The 20,073-nt window shown below is 42.4% G+C and overlaps 1 protein-coding gene across 1 annotated transcript in view; it reads right to left on the bottom strand.

Annotated features, from left to right (window-relative positions):
* The window catches only part of MYBPC3 (myosin binding protein C3), a 142,276-nt gene that overhangs the window by 69,037 nt on the left and 53,166 nt on the right, over positions 1-20,073 (bottom strand). The window contains exons 15-21 of the mRNA XM_089778538.1: positions 16,687-16,853; positions 16,124-16,289; positions 15,340-15,446; positions 12,864-12,893; positions 12,552-12,691; positions 7,033-7,110; positions 5,137-5,296 (exon numbers count right to left, since the gene is read on the bottom strand). Coding sequence (XP_089634664.1) covers positions 5,137-5,296; positions 7,033-7,110; positions 12,552-12,691; positions 12,864-12,893; positions 15,340-15,446; positions 16,124-16,289; positions 16,687-16,853 — 848 coding nt within the window. The remainder of the gene's footprint in view (positions 1-5,136; positions 5,297-7,032; positions 7,111-12,551; positions 12,692-12,863; positions 12,894-15,339; positions 15,447-16,123; positions 16,290-16,686; positions 16,854-20,073) is intronic.

Raw genomic sequence — 20,073 nt, 5'->3', positions numbered from 1 at the left:
TTTGGGAGGGTTATACATCTTATCTAGATACTCTTCTTTGAAGGATAATGCACTGAGTTAATTATTTCAGGTCCCCGGCTGCTGAATGAGGGTGAAATTAAATTTAATAAGGAAGAGGAACCAAAGTATTTGATATAGGTTGCAAGCTTTGGCCATTCAAGAGATGTTCCAGTTTTTTATGATCTGTGAACACCTTGATTGGAAAACATGCACCTTCTAGATAGTGGTGCCACTCCTGAAATACAGCTTTGATTGCCAGTAACTCCTTTATTGTAAATTTGGGTAATTTTGTTCCTTGGGTGTCAATTGCCTGGAATAGAAGGCAACAAGTTGGAGGTCATTTGTTGGACCATGTTGCTGAGATAATTATTCCCTGATTGTATAATTGGAAGCATCTGTTTCAACAGCAACAAAAGGGCTTAGATGTACCTTTGTGCACTAAAAAGGGGACAGAAGAAAAAAGCTTCTTCAGCCAATCAAAAGCCAGTTGGGCTATTGATGTCCATTTGAAAACAGAGTTCGTCTATTGCAGTTGGGTAATTGAGAACACCACTTGTGAGAAACCTTGAATGAATTTTCTGTAGAAGCTGGCAAATTCTAGAAAACATTGGATATCACAAATGCTCTTGGGGGTTGCCTAAGTTAAAACTGCAGCAATGTTTTAGTAATCCATACTTATTTCACTGTGAGAGATGGTATAACCTGAGGAGTGCACAGCAGTGCAATCAAATTCACATTTTTCAGGATTCCTATACAGACCATTTGCTCAAAGACATTGAAATACCAGCCGGACATGCTGCTGATATAAAGTTTGATTTTCTGAAAAAAATAAGAATGTCATCTAGACAAATTGTGATAAACTGCTTTAGAATATCACTGAAAAATTCTTAATGAAATTCTAGAGCATAGTGGGGGTATTAAAGAGACCAAAAGGCATGATGATGAGGTACTGAAAATGTCCATACCAGGGTGATAAATGCTTAAGTGAAAATTTTAACTGAACTGACCCTTTCCATGTTTTTGTTGATCAATGACAGGTGATATTTATTTTTGATGGTTATGCTGTTCAGTGTTTGATAGTAGATGCAGGGTGCTATCGCTTTTTTTTTTGTTCCTCCCAAAACAGGATTGGGACTCCAGTGGGGGGACATATATAGATTTTTTTTTTGCCAGATTTTCATCCAACTCCTGTAGGACCCTAAGTTCAGGTTATGATTGGGTAAGTTTCTCACAAAGGAGATTTTAGGCCCTGGAGGTCTATAGGCCAGTTATAGGACCTAAGTGGGGGCAGAAAATAAGTTATTTTTATCAAATACACCTGCAAAGACCTTGTATTTCACAGGGATTGGTCAGTTATCATTCAGACCCTGCTATGTGTATAAATCGGTGGACTTGCCCTGATTACATCTAGGGTGCTCAACACCAGACTGGAGTAGGAACTGATGTAGACAGTAGTCTAGATTCAAACCAAACTTCTTGTACCCTTCAAGAAATGCTCAGATTGTGCTGGGAGATGCATGGGATGCTAGGTATAATAGAGAAGTGAATTTAGTCAATCAGTTTAAATGGCTGAGTTTACTGGTGATCTTGAATTACTGCTTGGAGAGGTGCAGACTCATATCTGAGCCCAAAGATAACAAGCTGCCATCAATTACCTCCATCAAGTTGGGGGCAAGCTTCTTTTCCACTAACTAGTGGATTGTTTTAGCAAATCCAGTGCCCATGAAACTTCCAGAGGCTCTGTAGTCCATCAGGCAAGCTGAATGCACCTTGCTTCAGGTGTTGACAAGGAGCTAGAGTGTCAGAAGCACCATCTGAAAATGGGATTGACCGTTGTCCACAGCGGTTAGGATGTACATAGGCAGCAGAGGGAGTTTGTGTAGGGGACCCAATCCTGTTGTTTCATCTATCCTGTGTTCCTTTTAATGGGGCAGAACCTGCCTGCTTCCCAAACCAGCTATTGGACTGGACTTGAAGGGACACATGGCGATAAAGTGGCCTCACTCCTCTACAATACAAGGACAGGCTAGTCAGATGATAATGTTCCCTCTTTCGATCTGGGAGGCACCATTGTGTCATGTCTACCTGCATATATTCAGATACAGAGTCTGCCTAGGGATGTGGAATAGGTCAAGTTTTTGTAAGGACCCAGCATGTACCTTCCATCTTTCCTGGCGTCACTCAGTCAGTTATCATTTGGATACACAACTTGATGCTGTGGAGGCTCAACCCTGGCTGTTTCACCTTTGATCTCATCATTCAAGCCTAGATAGGAGTAGTAAATCTGTGCTGTTTCATTCCAGGCTATGACTGCGACCAGGTGATAGAAGTGCATGGTACAGGCCACAATAGGACAGGGGCATTGAGTGAGTGACTCACTCCAGAGCAACTTTGGCAGAATGGCATGGTGGATCATCAGTTAGGAGTGAAAAGACATGAATAAATTCATCATCATCATTGAGAATCAAGTTTTCCAGCTTGAGGAGTGGCAATGCGTAATCCAGTGATTTGCCTGCAAATTAGCTGATGACCTCTACCTTGAAGTGGTCATTAAGGTACATCACCTGGTGCAAAAGGAACAATAAATAACATTGATTGAGAACTGCCTGAAACTTCTGATGGTTTCCATCATAACTCTCTGTGAGGGGATTGTTAGGCCTAGATCTTGGACTGACATGACTGATCAGGGCTCGCCAAACTGTGCATGCGCAGATTGCTGTCCGGCGATCTGCGCATGCTCAGATCGTTCTGTGCATGCACAGATCGCCTGAACCCAGCTCTTCCGGGTTGCAATCTACTCACCACGAGCAAGTAGATTGCATTATTTGTCGAGCCCTGTGGATGATGATGTGAGCGGGCCCAAAACCACTAGGACCTGCTGGCATAGGAAGGCATTTTCTCATTGTATCTGGGCCACTTGATGTTGGAGACCTCTAATTATTTCTGGCATCTCAGGAGATCAGTCTGCTTCAACCAGCGAGCAGCAACCTAGGCTAATGAGTGGGCTGCACGATTGGCCCTCCTTCATCTCAGTGGGCCACAAGATTGTTGTAACCAAGACAGCCCCCTGGATAGAGTCGATTTGCTAATTGCACTTGCATACCTAGAATTTGCAGAGTATGCTGATTGAACTGTAGTAGCGGTTAGACTGGATGCAGAAAGAGTGTATGGTTCTTACAATCAAAGTTCTCTGCAGTTAGCATGCACCTGACTTCAGATACCCTTGCTTTACATGTGTGTCATACCAATAGGAAAAAAACTACATGGATGAAAACCAGTGAAATATGTAACCCTGTGCATAGGCAAGGGTAAACAAAATGTCTCACAGGCCACACATAGAACTTCATTGGCCTGCACATGGCCCACGGGCCGCAAGTTGCCCACCACTGGTTCAAACTATCAGTAACCATGATGAAAATGGTCGTACTAAAGTGGTCAGACCCATGGCAATAGGGCTTATTGGTCAGAAGCAAGAGTCAGAGCTGCAGTCAGGAGTCCAGAGTAGAGTTGGAGTGAGAATGGAGGGAGATCAAGATTGGAGAAGGACTAGGAGCAGAGCAAGAGCAAGAGCAAGCTTAGAATTGGTTGAGGCTTATGCAGACTGTTATCACCACCATCAAGCTCTAGAGTGATGTTGAGCAGATTGAGCTGCTGTTACTCCTGTGGGACTAATATATTCTGCCTTAGGATCACCAGACCCATTTCTGCATTGGCTGGAGCCTATCACATGAGTGATTCCTTATCTTGCATCTTGCCTCCAAGTAATTAGGCAGAACTCCATGATATATTTTAGAGAACAAGCTTTAAACTAGTGTTCCATTTGCTCCAGTCTGCTGCATAGAGAGCTAAAAATAACACCACCCAGTGATTTGCTCTCAGTATTGCAATAAGGGGCTTCCCTCTTAGCCTGGAATAAACCCCATCTGTAATACAATGGTTGATCATATGTTGTCTTACCTTATTTAAATAACAAGGATTTTCTGGTCCGGCAACATCCATGGTCCAGCACAGATGCTGCGGGGCCAGAGAGTCCTGGGGGAGGGCTAGTGGCAAGGATACCTGCGGGGCTGGCAGGGCAGTGGGCTGCCTGCAGAGAGCCCACTGTCAGCATATGGTTGCAGGTTCTGCCCAGCAGTGTTGGGAGACGCACATGACTAAGAGCTACGGTTTCTTGGTGGGGCAGGGATCCACTGCTGCTCGGTGGGTCCCTGAGGGTCCCAGAGCTAGGGAAGTGATGGCTGCCCAGCAGGGTCATCAGGGCAGAAGGGCCAGGAGGAGATGAGGAGCCATCCAGGAGGTCAGTGGGTTGGAGGTCCAAAAATGACCTCCACTGGTCTGGCAAAATCCCTCATCTGGGACCAGTCAGGTTCCGAGGTGCTGGACCAGGGAGGTCCAACCTGTAATATAAAAGAACTTATTCCTTTGGGAAATCCTGTCTTGGTATTTTTCCCAATGACCTCATTGAGCAATGAATTATAAAGGTGTACAATATTGTGTACAATTTTTTTTCTTTTATCACTTCTAAATTTGTACACATTGCCCTTGTTTTCATAATATGGGCCATGATGTAAAGAAGGAACTGGCTGATACTCACAATGCCCTTCATAAAGTATGTTAGTCAAACACCCTTATAGCTTTTTTCCTTTGTACAGTAAATTAATTCCAATCCTTTCTAATATCTTATACCATATGTAGATTATATGTTATCCCTTCATTCCGTTAACTATTTACTTTACATATAACAAAGTCATTTTTATTAGAAAACTTTCACAACAAAACAGCAAAAATTGATTTCATTCTTTAAATGTATCACCCCTACTGAGAGAAGAGACTGGCTCAGTGACATTCAGAAATGTAGGGAAATGGAAGGGAAGACTATTCTGTGTGATCTAATCTCTATTATTCAGAATGATCTAATCTCTATTATTCAGAATGATCCTTTCTCCTCCCATATAGGAAATACAAGATAAGCTACTTAGAAAAAATAATTCTGACAAGTTTTATAAAATTAATTCCTCCTAGATGGTCTTTTTTCACCTCTTTGAACTGAGAGTTATTCTCAGGTTTACAGCAATGAGGTTAGGTCCCATTGAACTCAAACATTTTTCAAACTGGTTATTCCTGTCCATCACTTACCAATAACCTTTACTGTGATATCAGCCTTATCTTCTCCTGCTGGGTTCTGTACTGTAACTCTATAAACCCCCTCATCTGGCTTTTCTGCTCCTTCAATGATGAAGATACAGTGGTCTTCATGCATTTCTACACGAACTCTGCCTTCAGATTCAGAGAGTAGCTGTGGGCATTGAAAGCATCATGTGAAATAATTTGTAGCTAGAATGGAAAAGGAGAACCTGATGCTCTGAATGAAGGGAACTGGGAATTGCATAAACATGCTGAGCCTAAAGCAGAATGCAAGTCTTTCTGACACCAAATATCAATATCACTGAGAAGCTATTTATGACGTTCTATTGTATTTTAATGTTCTATTTTGTAGAAACAACTGGATATCAGGGGTAGCAAGTAACAGCTCAGAACATTTTTCTTTGGGAGATATTGATTTTTAAAGCTGTGAAAGCACTATTGGTAGTTGAAAAGACCCTATTGCATTTCAGTCTCAAATTTGTGACTTGGGGATTTTCCTCTGTCTCCCTTGGTCCACATATTTGTCCATGTCTAAATTTTGTTGCATCTTCCTTCTTGACACTTCTAAGAACTGAATTTTTGACATTTTGTTTTTATTTACAATATTAAAACCATTGTCAAAGGCCTCTCCTTCCATTGTTGTTACTGCAAACTCCTCATTCTCAGGCCTCTTTGACCATTTGCCTGTTCTTCCATTTTGTTTTTTTCTTTTTTGTTAGCTCAGAGAAAAGGGTTAAAATCAGCACTGATATGTTTAAACATAACCATCACCACTTTGTTATATCCTTGTCTCTTTGTCACATCTTTGTACTTATAAACTCTGTGCCCCTTTGCACAAAGACTTGTATATTATATGTGTATCACCTAGAGCAGTGGAGCCTGAATCTTGACTGAGGCCTCTGAATTCTGATGTATTACAAATAGCAAAATAATTCTTCTGATTGGTTATTATACATACACCAATGTATCAAAATGAATGCATGATAAAAGAAACTTAATATGAAAAAGGTAACCTCATTACCTTGTGGTCTGTTCTTCTGGTTCCTATTATTTTATCTTTTGTCATCTGTCCTTCCTCTAGATAAGGGCTTTAGTGAAACTCAAATGGATTAAATATATTTTTTGAAAAATATTTGAAAGTGTTACAAACCGTAATGCTTCAGAGCAAAAATCCATCACTAAAAAATGGTGGCTAATAAGAAACTTGCCCTATAGACAGCTTATTCTATAAGGGTATGCCTAGACTACAAAGCTCCATCGACGGAGCCATGTAGATTAGGTTTCTAGACATAGGGAAATGAAGCAGCGATTTAAATAATCGCCGCTTCATTTAAATTAAAATGGCTGCCGTGCTGTGCCGATCAGCTGTTTGGCAGCACAGCGTGGTAGTCTGGACGCTCCGTGGTCGACATCAAAGGCATTTTTCGACCTCTCCGTTATGCCTCGTGGGATGAGGTTTACCGGGGAGGTCCACAGATGCCTTTGATGTCAACCGCGGAGCGTCCAGACTACTGTACTTTGCTGCCAAACAGCTGATCGGCACAGTGCGGCAGCCATTTTAATTTAAATGAAGCGGCAATTATTTAAATCTCCGCTTCATTTCCCTTTGCTGAGTAAACAAATCTACATGGCTCCGTCGATGGAGCCATGTAGTGTAGACATACCCTAAGTGTCCACTAAGGCATTTCCTGTGCATCCCTCTGAAACATCTGATAATTGCAACTGTCAGGCAAGACGCTGCCCTAGATGGACTGTGGTCTGATGCATTATGTTAATACATATGTTACTCTAAATTTTAAGCTCCTCTAAGCAAGACCGTGTAAAACCACCAAGTCTGGAAAAATTCCATATATATTAATGGTTTTTTATAAATAATAAAGGACTTACCTTGCTATCATTATTTAAATCACTGCTGGAATCTGGGGAATTCATGGTATCTTCATTGCTTAGCACATTGCAGTTGTTCTAAATAAACAAAGCAACACCGGTTGAACCTTTCTAGTTGGGCACCATTGGGGCCTGACTAATGCTAAGTCAGAGAATTTGCCAAACCATGGGAGGTCAATATTGTCCAGCAACATTACCAACACTTTCACAGCTTACTGGGCTCTTAGAAGACATTTAGGGGTAAATTAGAGCTAAATAACAGCATGGAACACTGAGAGGCTGTAAACAACCTTTATGGGACAATGAGAAACTTGGACACACCCATAGTAAGCAGATATCTAGGTAACTAAAATCATACCGGCCCATACATATTGCCAGACCAGAGAGGTTCAACCTGGACATGAAAGATAATGATGCAAATAATCAAACAATCTATTTGCAAACACCTAAAAGATAATAAGGTATTTAGTAACAGTCAACATGGATTTGTCAAAAACAAATCATGTCAAATCAACCTAATTTAACAGATAATAAGCCATGTGGATTCAGGAAAAGCAGTAGACCCAGTATACCTGATACTGCCTTGCATAATCTTCTCAGAAACAAACCAGGGAAATATAGTGTATATATGTGTAAGCAGGGGCTGAACTACTGCTTGCTATCAGCCAGCTAAAAGTAGAGAGCTGCCCTGCGGGTGGGTATGCTCACTCAAATTGTTTAGCTCTGCAAGATAATTAACTGTTAACTGTTGGTATGTAAATACAGCTCATGCCAGGATGGGGAAGGAATCCAGGGTGTGGTTATGTAAATCCAATTCAGCCAGGGCCGATGGAGGATCAGTTGTTAGAATGGAATGTGATGTATTGTATCTAATTTGGACGGTTGTGGGGGTCACAAATCATGTTACCTCTAAATGTGAGAACTGTAAAATATGGCACCAATGCTTGCAGGAGAGATACCATCATTGTAAGAGGTCTCAGATGAACAAGCTTCGCCATTCCAGAATTGAGTGAATGGAGTTGGAGGGAAAGGGCTTGAGCCAGCTGTAAGACTGGTTCAACCTGCCTTTCCCCCCCTTAGTCTAAGGATAAACCTAAAGCATACTTCAGCAGGAGTCTTTTTGCTAGTCCAGTGGAAGCTGGACTCTCTTGCCAGCCTAGATGGTGGCTAAAGAGTTGAAATCACTAAGAGCTGAAGTCACTGGTTTGGCCTGGAGCCAGACCCATTGCTGCCAGCGGTGTGGCTGGTGGGAACGACCTGCAGGGTGCTGGTAGGTGTAGGTGGCCAGTGGAGCAGCTGGCAGGAACAACCAGCGGGCGGCCGGTAGGAGTGGCGGCAGGCGGCCAGCGGAGCAGCTGGCGGGAACAGGCAGCCAGTGGAGCAGCTGGCAGGAACGGGCGGCCAGCGGAGAAGCTGGCGAGAACAACAAGTGGGTGGCCGATAGGAGTGGCGGCAGGCAGAGCAAAAGGACCACAGGAGCAGCTCAAAGGTGGCATGGCCTCAGGCTCAATGAGTGGAGTCATCAGGGTGATGTGTCAGGGTCTGCACTGATTGGAGAAGAGCTGTAAGTGGGGCGTTTGAAGTGGGGTACAGAGAAAGTTTAGGTAAGTGAATGGAACCCTTTCATTGTTGGACTGGTGACCCTGAGGGGCAAAGGACATTGCTCAATCCCTTGGAGCTGGGATGGTTACTTGTGCAGTTATGAACTCTGTTTGTGGTATTTTCCTAAGTTAATGCCAAGTGACTTCTCTCTTTCATTAAAAGTTTCTTTTCTACACTCAGACTCTGCTTGCGAGTGGGGAAGCATTGTCTCTTAGAGGCACCCAGGGGTGTGTGAGTTTCCCAGGCTACTGGGTGGGGGCTCGAGCCTGTTCTGTGTGAGATGGACAAAAAGGGACCCCTAGATGTTGAACCCGGCCCTGGCTGCTGCTGGCACTACCCAGCAGAAGGGTTACATATGCAACTATAAGGTGGTTGTATAACTGGTTGGAAAGTGCACCCAGAAAGTATATTATCCATATTGCTGTAGATAAGACATGAGAAGTAGTTCTTCCACTCTATTCCATGCTAATTAGGCCTCAGGTGAGAGAACTGTGTCTAGTTCTGAGCACCACATTTCAGGAAAGATTTGGACAAACTGGAGAAAATCTTGTTATGCAGTCCTGCCTTGAGTGCAGGGGACTGGACTAGTTGACCTGTTGTGGTTCTTTCCAATCCTGTCCTTCTATGATTCTGTGATGAGTCAGAAAGATCTAATTAATCAGAGTTGGTTTAGTTGTGTTTAAGACAAAGAGGAGAAGGATCTATGCAGGGTATGTTTGTTGCTTAGCAGAGGAAATGTGGCAAAATGAAGATCGGAATCAATTAACAAAAATGAGAAGGAAATCAACTGATTAAAAAAAACAGCCAGAATTGTAAATTAATTCCCAAAGTGAAAAGGAATTAAAAGGAGAATCAGCAAAACTTGTTTCACAACATCATAAACAAAACCTTATGATATCCCTGCAGCAGATCACAGATAGATATGATTCAGTTACTGTCCTGTGACTGTAAGGGTACGTCTACATTCCATGCTTATTTCAAAATAAGCTATTCCAGAAGAAATGGGAATCTTCAAAATTAGTCCGAGGCAGGCAACCCTAATGAGGATGTGCTTCCTTGATTTAGAGCCCCAGGAGGCACTGACGAGTAACTAATTTTTAATAGCCCTTGGGGAGGAGTTATTTCAAAATAGCAGCAGTGGAGCGTTCACACTACTATTCTGAAATACAGGCAGTTCCCGGGTTACGTACAAGATAGGGACTATAGGTTTGTTCTTAAGTTGAATTTGTATGTAACTTGGAACTGGCTCCAGATTCAGCCGCTGCTGCTGAAACTGACCAGGGGCTGACTACAGGAAGCCCGAGGCAGAGTTGCTCCGGGTGTCCTCTGCGGCTTTGCTCCGGGTGTCCCTGGTCTGCTCGGAGTGTCCCTGGTCTGCTGGGAGGAGTCCCCAGCAGACCAGGGACACCCGGAGCAGCTTTTCTCACCCCGGAGGATGCGGTGGCGGGACCACTGCGCATCTGAGTGGTCCCGCCGTCCGCGAGTTCCGGGGCGAGAAAAGCCCCGTTCATAAGTGCGGATCTGACATAAGTCGGATCTGCGTAACTCGGGGACTGCCTGTAGCTATTTTGGAATAGGCATTATTCCTCATGGAATGAAGTTTACAAAAGTCGGAATACGCCATCCGTTATTTCAAATTTATTTTGAAATAACAGATTTGCTGTGTAGACGCTCGCATTGTTATTTCGGAATAATGGACATTATTCTGAAATAGCGCTGCTTTGTAGATACACCCTAATAGATTAGTGGTCTTATGCATCTGTGCAAAACAGAGAACATACTTTCTATATCAGTGGAGTATTGGATTTATAAACATTTTTTACTGCAGGACTACTCAATTTTGGAAGCCCTAGGGGCTGCAACTTAAGTGTGCTTGCATATACATGCAAATATATGCAAATAGCTTCTTTCACACTGACAGGCATGAATAGAAAGCACTTCTCACAATGCCCCGACACTTCCTCTCTGGAGGCTAAAAATGCTGATACCATGTACCCTTCTTTTCCAGCCAGCCCACTCACTTGTGTCTTTCAATGCTCACCCCACCTGGGATATATCTCACCATTGTGGGGCGTGTTCCCAGTGGAAGCCATGTTCAAAGGATCCCACTCACGGGCCATGTGTTGAGCCTTGTGTAAACCCAAACCACACTGTGGGCAGTAAATAAATGGGCTGTGGGCCACATGTTGAGTAGCCCTGTTTTACAGGCTTTTAATATCAGCCAAATTAGATAATCTTCAAGTTATGCTACTGACCCTTTAAAATGTCTCTACTTATGATGTTTCCTTTGCATCAAGTTCACGTTTCTTGTCCTCACCTTCATGGCCCTTCACAGTCTTCCTTTCCCTAATTATCTACTCATGTCTTATATCTCATCCTAAGTTCTCTGCTGCAGCTACTTTATTCTGCTCTTGTAAACTTTTGGGGTGATCTCTCCCAGAAGATTTTCTTCCACAGAGTCACTTGGCTTGAGGGGGAAGCATGGGACTGTATGAGCTTTAGTCTCCCCAGGGAAGGAGTGGGGCCACTTGTCTACCTATTGTGGAGCTGGGGGAAGAGGTAAGCCTGGTTTAGGTTATTTGGGAAAATAATTTTAATTTTAAATAATGAAGTCTGCATGTTTTGTTAGGGGCATAGTTTTTCCAGCAAGGGCTTTCTGGATGTTTTGTGGATTGATGATCAGAAAATAATATTTCAGATGTTTGAAATCCTTCTCCATCTTGTCACTGAAAATTTCTTAGTTCTGGATTGCAAAGGAAAACATAAGTTGTTCGGAGTGGGTGCTGACAATATGGAAGGAACTGAACGCAGAGTTGTCATGACCATGAGGCATGGGCAGCAGCCTGGGGACTAAAGGGTTAACTGTACCTAGCCAGGTATCAGTCAGCCAATAGAAATGCAGATAGGGATTTCAAACGGAGACAAAGGAATTTTTGGTTTTTCCCTCCTTTGTCTCTGAGCCAGTTTGTTCTAGATACTGAGGGAGACAGAAGACATGTCTCCAAGAAAAAGACTCTTCAGAATGTGTAAGTAGGGTAAAGTTTAGATAAATCCATTTTCTGTTGTGGGACTGTGGATCTGATGTCTGTGCTGTTAGAAATGGGGTTTCCTCTCCTTTGTAACTAAGTTTTGGCCCATGGAAGTCTGCATGAGTATATTAATTGGTGACTTTTTCCATCTAGTCATTATGCTTGCAACAGGAGTATTGTTTTGATAATAAAAGTTCTTTCTTTTTTTTTATTAACCTGGTATTGGTTCATTTCTGTGTCCTGGACAATCTGTCTGTGTGATCTGCATGCCTCTGACTAAGGGATATCAGCCACAGACTGCAGTTTATATTTTCTTTTTCTTTTTCAAGCTCTTTGGAGAAAAGAGCTTGGGGTGCCCTGGGGTTGGTTTCAAGTGTCCACCCCTAGCACAATGAATGCAGAAGTGGGGTCCCGCAAAAGCAACCCCAAAACCTGATCTCTACAGGCTTTGGTACAAATCTCACCTCCCTCTCCAAATCCTAATACCTGGATTTTGGGGAATCTGCTGCCACCATCAAGTGCTTTTGAACTCACAAACAGGGGTGGACACTTGTGATGTAAGAAGACAGTAATCTGGAAGTGGCAGTCCTCTTCCTAGGCATGCAGAGACCATGCCGATGTGTAGTAGAGAAAGATGGGAAGAAAGGCTACCATACACATCCTTTTCCCCTCACAGAGAATAAACACAATTCAAGAAGACTACAGTTAAATAAACTAAATTACCAGGTGCTTCCTTGCTGCTATTTTAGAAATTTCTTTGTTTAGAAATTCTACATTTGAAGAGATATGGAAAAGTTTGAATTGGAAATTCAAAACATACTTGAAAAAGAACAGAAATTATTTGTTATGCCCTCTTTGCTTCAGCCACATTGTCAGACTACACTTTACCTTGATTACTTTCTGCCAGATGACAGTGGGTATTGGATCTCCTGATATGGGAACATCCAGTCTAAGTTTGTTCCCAGCCACCACAACAATAGTGTCAGGGGCTGCTTGACCCATGCAGTCTAGATGGATTTTGGGGGGTTCTATAGTCAAAGTGGAGAAAAGAAAATATTTGTAACATGGTTTGAATGTTTTGCAGGAAAAGAGAGGTGTTTCTAAGCTGTTATGTTAAAAATTGAAGAGCTACTGAAAATCATGCAAGATGACTTTCTCAGATATTACTCACATGTTTCAATAATGAATATTTGTTTTTACCTTGTCTTGGCACAAAATCAATCTTGACCTCTGGAAAGGGAAAAAAATGGATCTGAGAATTGCTAAGCTTTGTGTAATCAGCAGACCAAAAATAATTTAAAAACAAACAATATAATCTCTAGTGGGTGTAAATCAATGGGTGAATATATAATATTTTGGAAACTGGCTTTATAAAAAAAATAAGAAAATAATAATACAAAAAATAGAATAAGGCTGGGTCTTGCAAACACTTTTTCATGTGAATATCTTTACTCCCATGTGTAATCTTTTTGGCAGTGATTTAAGACCCCAATCCTGCAAACACATACAGACTTAATGTTGCTCAAATGTGTAGACCCATAAAAGTCCACGGGACTATGTGAATAAGTACATATAATCACATGAATATGTTTTTGAAAGATCAAAGCCATAATATGTTAGTGTTTGCAGGATTGGACCCATAAAAATGACATTAAAATAATGTAGGAAAATTGAAATAGAATATAAACAACTTTTTAAAAAGTTTGGAAAGTGTTTAGGATAATAACAATCATAATAACAATAGTATGTGTAGGGGTTAAATATTTAGAGGTTCTAACTAACCCATGGTTGAAAGAGAAACCAATAGTGACTATGGGCAGTTTACATATATATTAAAAGAAACAAACAAACATATCATGTGCCAGTCCTCAGCCTAATCACTTTGTTTCTATCCTTTCTCCTCTTTTGTGTTTTGTCCTCTAGGACCCAACCCAGCAAACACTTTGCATGAATAACTTTACAAGTCACTTAATTGTGGTATGTCATTGTCTGCCAGTGCTCCCTATCAGTACTCGTCCCAAGCCAGGGAAGCTAATGATCCAACCAATTGATCACATTTGGTGATGAATTTTTGTCACATGCCACGTGAAACATGTTGCGCATACCAAGAAGAAAACCTTCCAGCATAACCCATAGAGAAGGTTCTCTGGGAGTAGAAATACCTACAAGGGGAAATGTCTCCCTATACTTGTGTTTAGGTGAAGTCCCCCCTTGCACAGGAGAGGCTGCATGGCTTGCTCCAAACCTGATGGATGCTAGTGGGATCTACTGAAGACCAGATCCATTTACATGGAGGCTCTGTGTCTCTATACTGGCTTCAGTCCTTCCTCACCTTTGGCTCTATTAAAGTCACATGGCCAGGGTCTTTCTGGCTGCACTTTTATGAGATTCCCCAGGCTTACGGGACACCTTGGTTGAGCTCTACAGAAAAATATAATACAGTATTGGACTGTACTATCATTTGTGAGTAATCTCTGTGTGATCTGATAGGCTGCCCAGTCTCAGCTTCCTCTCCCATTATAGACCCTGAATGCGCAAAGAGGCCTTTCTTGAGGTCTGGTAAAAGGAAGAACAGTGCAAGGGAAAAAAACTACTCCGCCCCCCAACTTCTGTCCATACAGCAGTGGTTCTCGGCAAAGAGTATGTGTACATCTGGGATAAGGATAGGTCTTCCAGGAGGTACATAGCTCATCTAGATATTTACCTAGTTTTCAACATGCTACATAAAAAACTCTAGTGAAGTCAAGACAAACTAAAATTTCATAAAGACAGTGACTTGTTTATACTGCTTTATAGCCTATACACTGAAATTTAAGTACAATATTTATATTCCAAATTATTTCTTTTATAATTATATGGTAAAAATAAAACAGTAAGTTTTTTCAGTAATACCATGCTTTGACACTTTTATATTTTTATATTTGATTTTGTATGCAAGTATTTTTTAAGTGAGGTGAAACCTGAGGGTGCACAAGATAAATCAGACTCCTGCAAGATGTACAATACAGGCTGCCCCCAACTTGTGCGATCAGTTCCAGGAATAGTGTTGCAAGTCGTGGGTGTTATAACTTGAGCCCGCATTTATGACAGGCATCGTATGCTGTCGTAAATGCGGGGCCCAGGACATAAGTCAGGGGATTTCGGCCTCGTCTGCACTTACAGAAAAGGTCGTAAGTACAGGGGGGTTGTAAATCGGTTTGTTGTAAAGCGGGGGCCTCCTGTGGTCTGAAAAGGACGAGAGCCACTGCCATACAGGAGCTACGTACGAGGCTCCTTTCAGGTACAAGTTTCTAAAGGGGATGATCCATGTCACTGACATCTGTAAGATTATTCACATAATTAATTATTCATATATGTAAACGCTTTCAGAATTGTGCATTAGCTTGTAAGTTCTTGTGGACAAAGGCCATTTCTTCCTATGTATTAAAGTGCCTAACACACTGTGGGCTCTACAATACAAATAATCATGATGATACACTGTCAGAATTTACATGAAAATTTACATGTTGTGCCATGTTCATACCAGAAAAGGAAATCTCCATACGGTTTCCTGGTGTAATCAATGAAATTATTTGGTCCCATCGCTCCCTGTAGTGCTTATATGTGAATAATTCCTTCTTTTTAAGGCATGTTGTAGTCCCAATACATTTTAAGAACCAAATTCCACAACACTTACCCAAAAATCGAAGTTTGGCAGAAAGATTATAAGCAAATCCTTCAGGGATAAAAGAATAGTCAGCCTCGTCTTTTGGAGTTACATCGTCAATGGTTAGTTTATGGATTCTGGAAAATACACACAATCAAACAACTCTTAACTTTAATCAGCAGAGACACTGCTGCAAACAGTGAGAGCTTTAGGACGAATCACACAGTGAACCATCCATAACTTTCCCAGTATCAAATCAATATGCTAGGGCAAACATACCCATGACCATATTCCTCTTAAACATATTGTAAATCCAAACAACACTGTGTTAAAGAAAGCTCAGGCTTGTTCATCATCGCCCTTCTTCCAAACATAGCAGACAGCACATCAGATAATCCTTTGGCAGCCTAAGTCCCATTAACTTTCTGTAGGATTTAGGACCCTAAGTTGTTTAGGCCATTTAGCAAATTTTACTCATCTAAATGTGTGTGCGCATATATATATATAAAAAACTAGTCCCCCAAAAGAAAAGGCAGAGTAAGGGCTGGGAATCTGTGCTGATGCCATTGTATAGATACAAACCAATATACTGTATGCACACCTGCAGAACTACATACATGTCAATACTGTACACGTGCATATAGCTAGGCAAATCACAGAAGATTAGAATAATACATGTTCGTTGTGTGGAGGAAACTTCCAACTTCCTCCCTTTAGCTGAAGCCAGAATAGGATCTTGGCTTATATTCATTTCCTCATTACTATCCAGAAAGGATTTTAGAATCCTGTCCAAGCTTTCAGAAGCAGGACTCACCTGCCAATATGAGAAATCTTTATCCTGTCATCTGGGATCACCTCCTTCCCATTTTTCAACCAGATTCCCTTCACATTCTCATCAGAGACTTCACACTTGAATACTGCCTGGTCCCGTGCCTTCACTGTCAGGTCTGCAATACTCTGGTACACTTCCAGCTTCTTCTCTAGGGTTGTGAGTTGTGGGAGGAACATAAACATCAACAGGTCAAAAGTTGGTTTGTACAGTAAAATGTTGATGTTGCTTTTAAAGAAAAGAAAGAACCAGAGCTGAGGATGCTGTTTGTTAAAAGATGAAATGGAAAGAGAACTCCACAGTATGCAGGCTTTAATAGGACTGATATCCTGACTGCAACAGGTGCCTAGCTATTTATTACATCCGGCACATAGACCTAACAATTTTCTGTCTCCCTGAGGCCTCTGTGGTAATTTCCCTGGCTATGGTTTAATTTTTCTCTAGGCATAAGGACTAGCTCACCTTCTTATCCTGTTGTGGAGAAGGTTACCTTCAATCCTCTTTCACTTTTCAACCTCCCTAATTATCTGGCATTGCCTGTAACTCACCTTGTATGATCAGTTCAGCGACTGACTCCCCACCATTGGTCTTCACAGTGTAGTGCCCACTGTCCTCTTTGGTTGACTCATTAATGATCAGGTAATGCTTTTTCCCATCCTTCTTGAACCGGTACTTGAATGTCTCTTCCCGTTTCAACTCAGTTCCATCCTTTTCCCTGCATTACAAAAGAGTATTGAGTCACTCTACTTTCTGCTTTATCCTTTCCCTTCTGAGACAAAATATAAGTCAGCTGAATGATATTGAGTGTTGGGGGCATAGGACAGCAGTGCAGGATTGATGGTGACCTAAGTGGCAAAAGACTGAGCATTTCACACAATACCAGAAGGCACAGATCTGACATTACCACTTGCTGACAGTTAATTTTCACTGACATTCTCATTCCTAATACAAGACGGTTCATTATTGTTTTTGGTATATGCTTACTCTGACAGTATATTCAGTGTTGTACAAGACGCAATGATTAATACAGTCCTTGCCCCGCAATGAGCGTACTGTCTAAAAGACTGAAGACAGTAGACAAGAGAAGACAGAACTCAGTGGAAAATCCAGAAGAAGAAATTGATTAAGATTCGTTTTAATTGTTGTTATTGTTATTATTATTAACTGACGACTTGTGGACATCACAGAGAGATTTTAAAAGGGATTTATATGAAGAGGGGAATTCATTTGGACTTTTCCCGGTGGGCTCGTCTACATTGGCTCCTTTTCCAAAAGGGGCATGCTAATTTTCCAGGTCGTAATAGGGAAATCCGCGGGGGATTTAAATATCCCCCGCGGCATTTAAATAAAAATGTCCGCCGCTTTTTTCCGGCTTTTAGAAAAGCCGGAAAAGAGCGTCTACACTGGCCCCGATCCTCCGGAAAAAAGCCCTTTTCCAGAGGATCTCTTATTCCTACTTTGAAGTACTTTGAAGAGGGGATGGAAATCAGATAGGAGAGGGTTTAGAACCGGGATTCTCAAACTTTGTTGCAATTGACCCCCTTCTGACAACAAAAATGACAACACGACCCTAAAGGGGGGGGAGGGTCATGTTTAAGCCCAACCTATGCTCCACTGCTTCAGATGGGAGAAAGCAAAACCCAGGCTCCATCAGGGCAAGAGGACTAAAGTTGAAGCCCATGGGCTTCAGCCCCATGCAGGTGGACTATAACCTGAGCCCTGCTGCCAAGGACTGAAGCTATGGGCAGTGAGTATGCTAGGTGAGGGAAGGTGTTGCCTTCCCAAACCTCCAGCCTGGCCCTGCCCACACTATACCCCCAGAACACCTACTGGAAACATATGGGAGCAGATTGTTGCTGCCCACCCCGCCTTTCCTGAGCTCGGGATCGGGGAAGCTAAGCCACATACCACCCAAGGAGGCTGGGGCTATGTACTCTCCTCCCTGCCCATGCCCCAGGGTGGGGAGGCTGAGGCCGCGTGCCGCTCCCCTCCCTGTGGTGCTATGGGGGGACAGCTTGGCTCCTGGAGGTCAGGGCCTGGGCAGAAGGGAGCACTGGGGGCTTGCCTCCCCCAGCCCTACCTATACCCACAACCCATGGCTGAAGCCCTCAAGCTTTGGCTTTGGCCACGGGTGGTGGGGCTTGGGAATCAGCCCTGGTGAACCCATTAAAATGGGATTATGACACACTTTGGGTTCCCGAGCCACAATTTATGAGCATTGGTTTAGAGGAGGAGAAGCATTCCAGAAAGCTATTGTAAACAGCATATTCAATGAGCTTTAAAATGAAAGAGAAAAGGGATATGGGGCAGTAGCTGAAGAGGAAAGTGGTGTCAAGGATTGGTTATTTTAAGGTTGGAGAGAATAAAGCACATTTGTATCATGAGGGGAAACATCCAGAGCAGAGTAGGAGGTTAAGGAGAAGAATAAAGTATAGTTTGAGAGTGAACACCAGGGAGAGACCAGGAAGTAGGATGGGATGAGATTACTGGAACAGGAGGATAGGTTAGAGGAGGAGTGCAGATGAGAAACATCTGCATCTATGAATGGGGAGAAGGAAGAGAGTTGGAGGAGGAGGAAGGGAAAGTGATATTAGGTCACATTTTTGTCAATTTTCTCTCTTTGTATGGAGAAAGAAGTGGATACAGAAAAAGGAAGTCATAGAAAGGCCAGGTCATAGGCCATGAGTTGGCATGGGGTGGGGGCTGCTGGGTGAGATTGAAAAAGACCGAGGAATAGCCAGAGTGAGGGAACTCAGCAAGAGAGAGGTCAGAGAGAGTGCTTGATGAAGACCAGGTAAAGCAAATGGTCCTTCTGGTAAGTGGGAGAATTTAATAAAGGTTTGCTGGTCAAATGCAGACATGAGGATGATGAAGTGCACAGCTCTAGGGTTGGATAGATCATCAACATGGAAGGTGAAGTGACCATAGGTGAGTGGGGGAGATTGTGACTCAGACACAAAGTCTGACAGGAGTCAAAATCAGAGAGGAAGGCTGATATAGAGAAATTGTACAGAGGGAAGATGACAACAATAAGGAGAAGAGAGGGCGTTTGTCATGAGAGATGCTAACTGCTCCCTTGAGAGTCCCTTCTTTTGAGAATGTCTGGTAACTTTCCTTTGCCTTAGAGACCAATCTTTGCTCTCCTGAGAGTTCCTGTCCCTGACACTGTGAGCTGTTACTGTTTCTCTGATGGTCCTGACACATTTCCTAAATATGCTGTTATGCCACTTATTCTGTTTTACCCTAGTTTGAGTTATTCTAAGAATCAGCCATCAATAATGATTTCTAAGGGCCAGAATCTGTATCACTGTGTTGCGCATCTGTGCAGAAAATGCCAACATCCTGGATCTTGTGCTCTGCTAGTATTGGGGTGCCACAGACAATTTAAAGAAGGCATAGATAGGTATCTAGGACTTAGCCCTCTTCTGTACGAGCTGGACATTTAGGGCTAATGCAGGGGTACATATGCTTACATCTCCCAAAAGGGAATATAGAAACAACTTAATGCGTACTATGGAGCCCTCAAAGTCATTGTGCTTGCTTATGCCTTGTGCAGGGGGAATACCTCCAGCCACTGGCACTGAGACTTCTAAACCCATCTAGCAAGAAGAGAAGAAGATTTAATTGAATCCATGCAGAAGATTCCATTAGGGAGTTGCTATGTAGATCTAGTGAACCTGTGCAACATTTAGACCCTAAAGTAATAGGTATTACAGAAAATGCCAAAACAAGTATATTGATAGAGCGCTGGAACTATAGAGCAAGAAGTTCCGGATAAAGTATTCCATACATTTGTTGTTATATCATGTTATGGTCTGTTCTGGTACCTCTATTTGTATATGTCTACACTAGCTCGTTAATTCGAGCTAGGTAGGCAAATCAGGCAACCGGAGTTGCAAATGAAGCCTGGGATTTAAATATCCTGGGCTTTATTT

The sequence above is a fragment of the Pelodiscus sinensis genome, chromosome 5, assembly GCF_052426305.1.
Source record: "Pelodiscus sinensis isolate ZL-2025 chromosome 5, ASM5242630v1, whole genome shotgun sequence".
NCBI classification, from domain to species: Eukaryota; Metazoa; Chordata; order Testudines; family Trionychidae; genus Pelodiscus; species Pelodiscus sinensis.
This window is presented reverse-complemented; position numbering and strand designations above follow the sequence as displayed.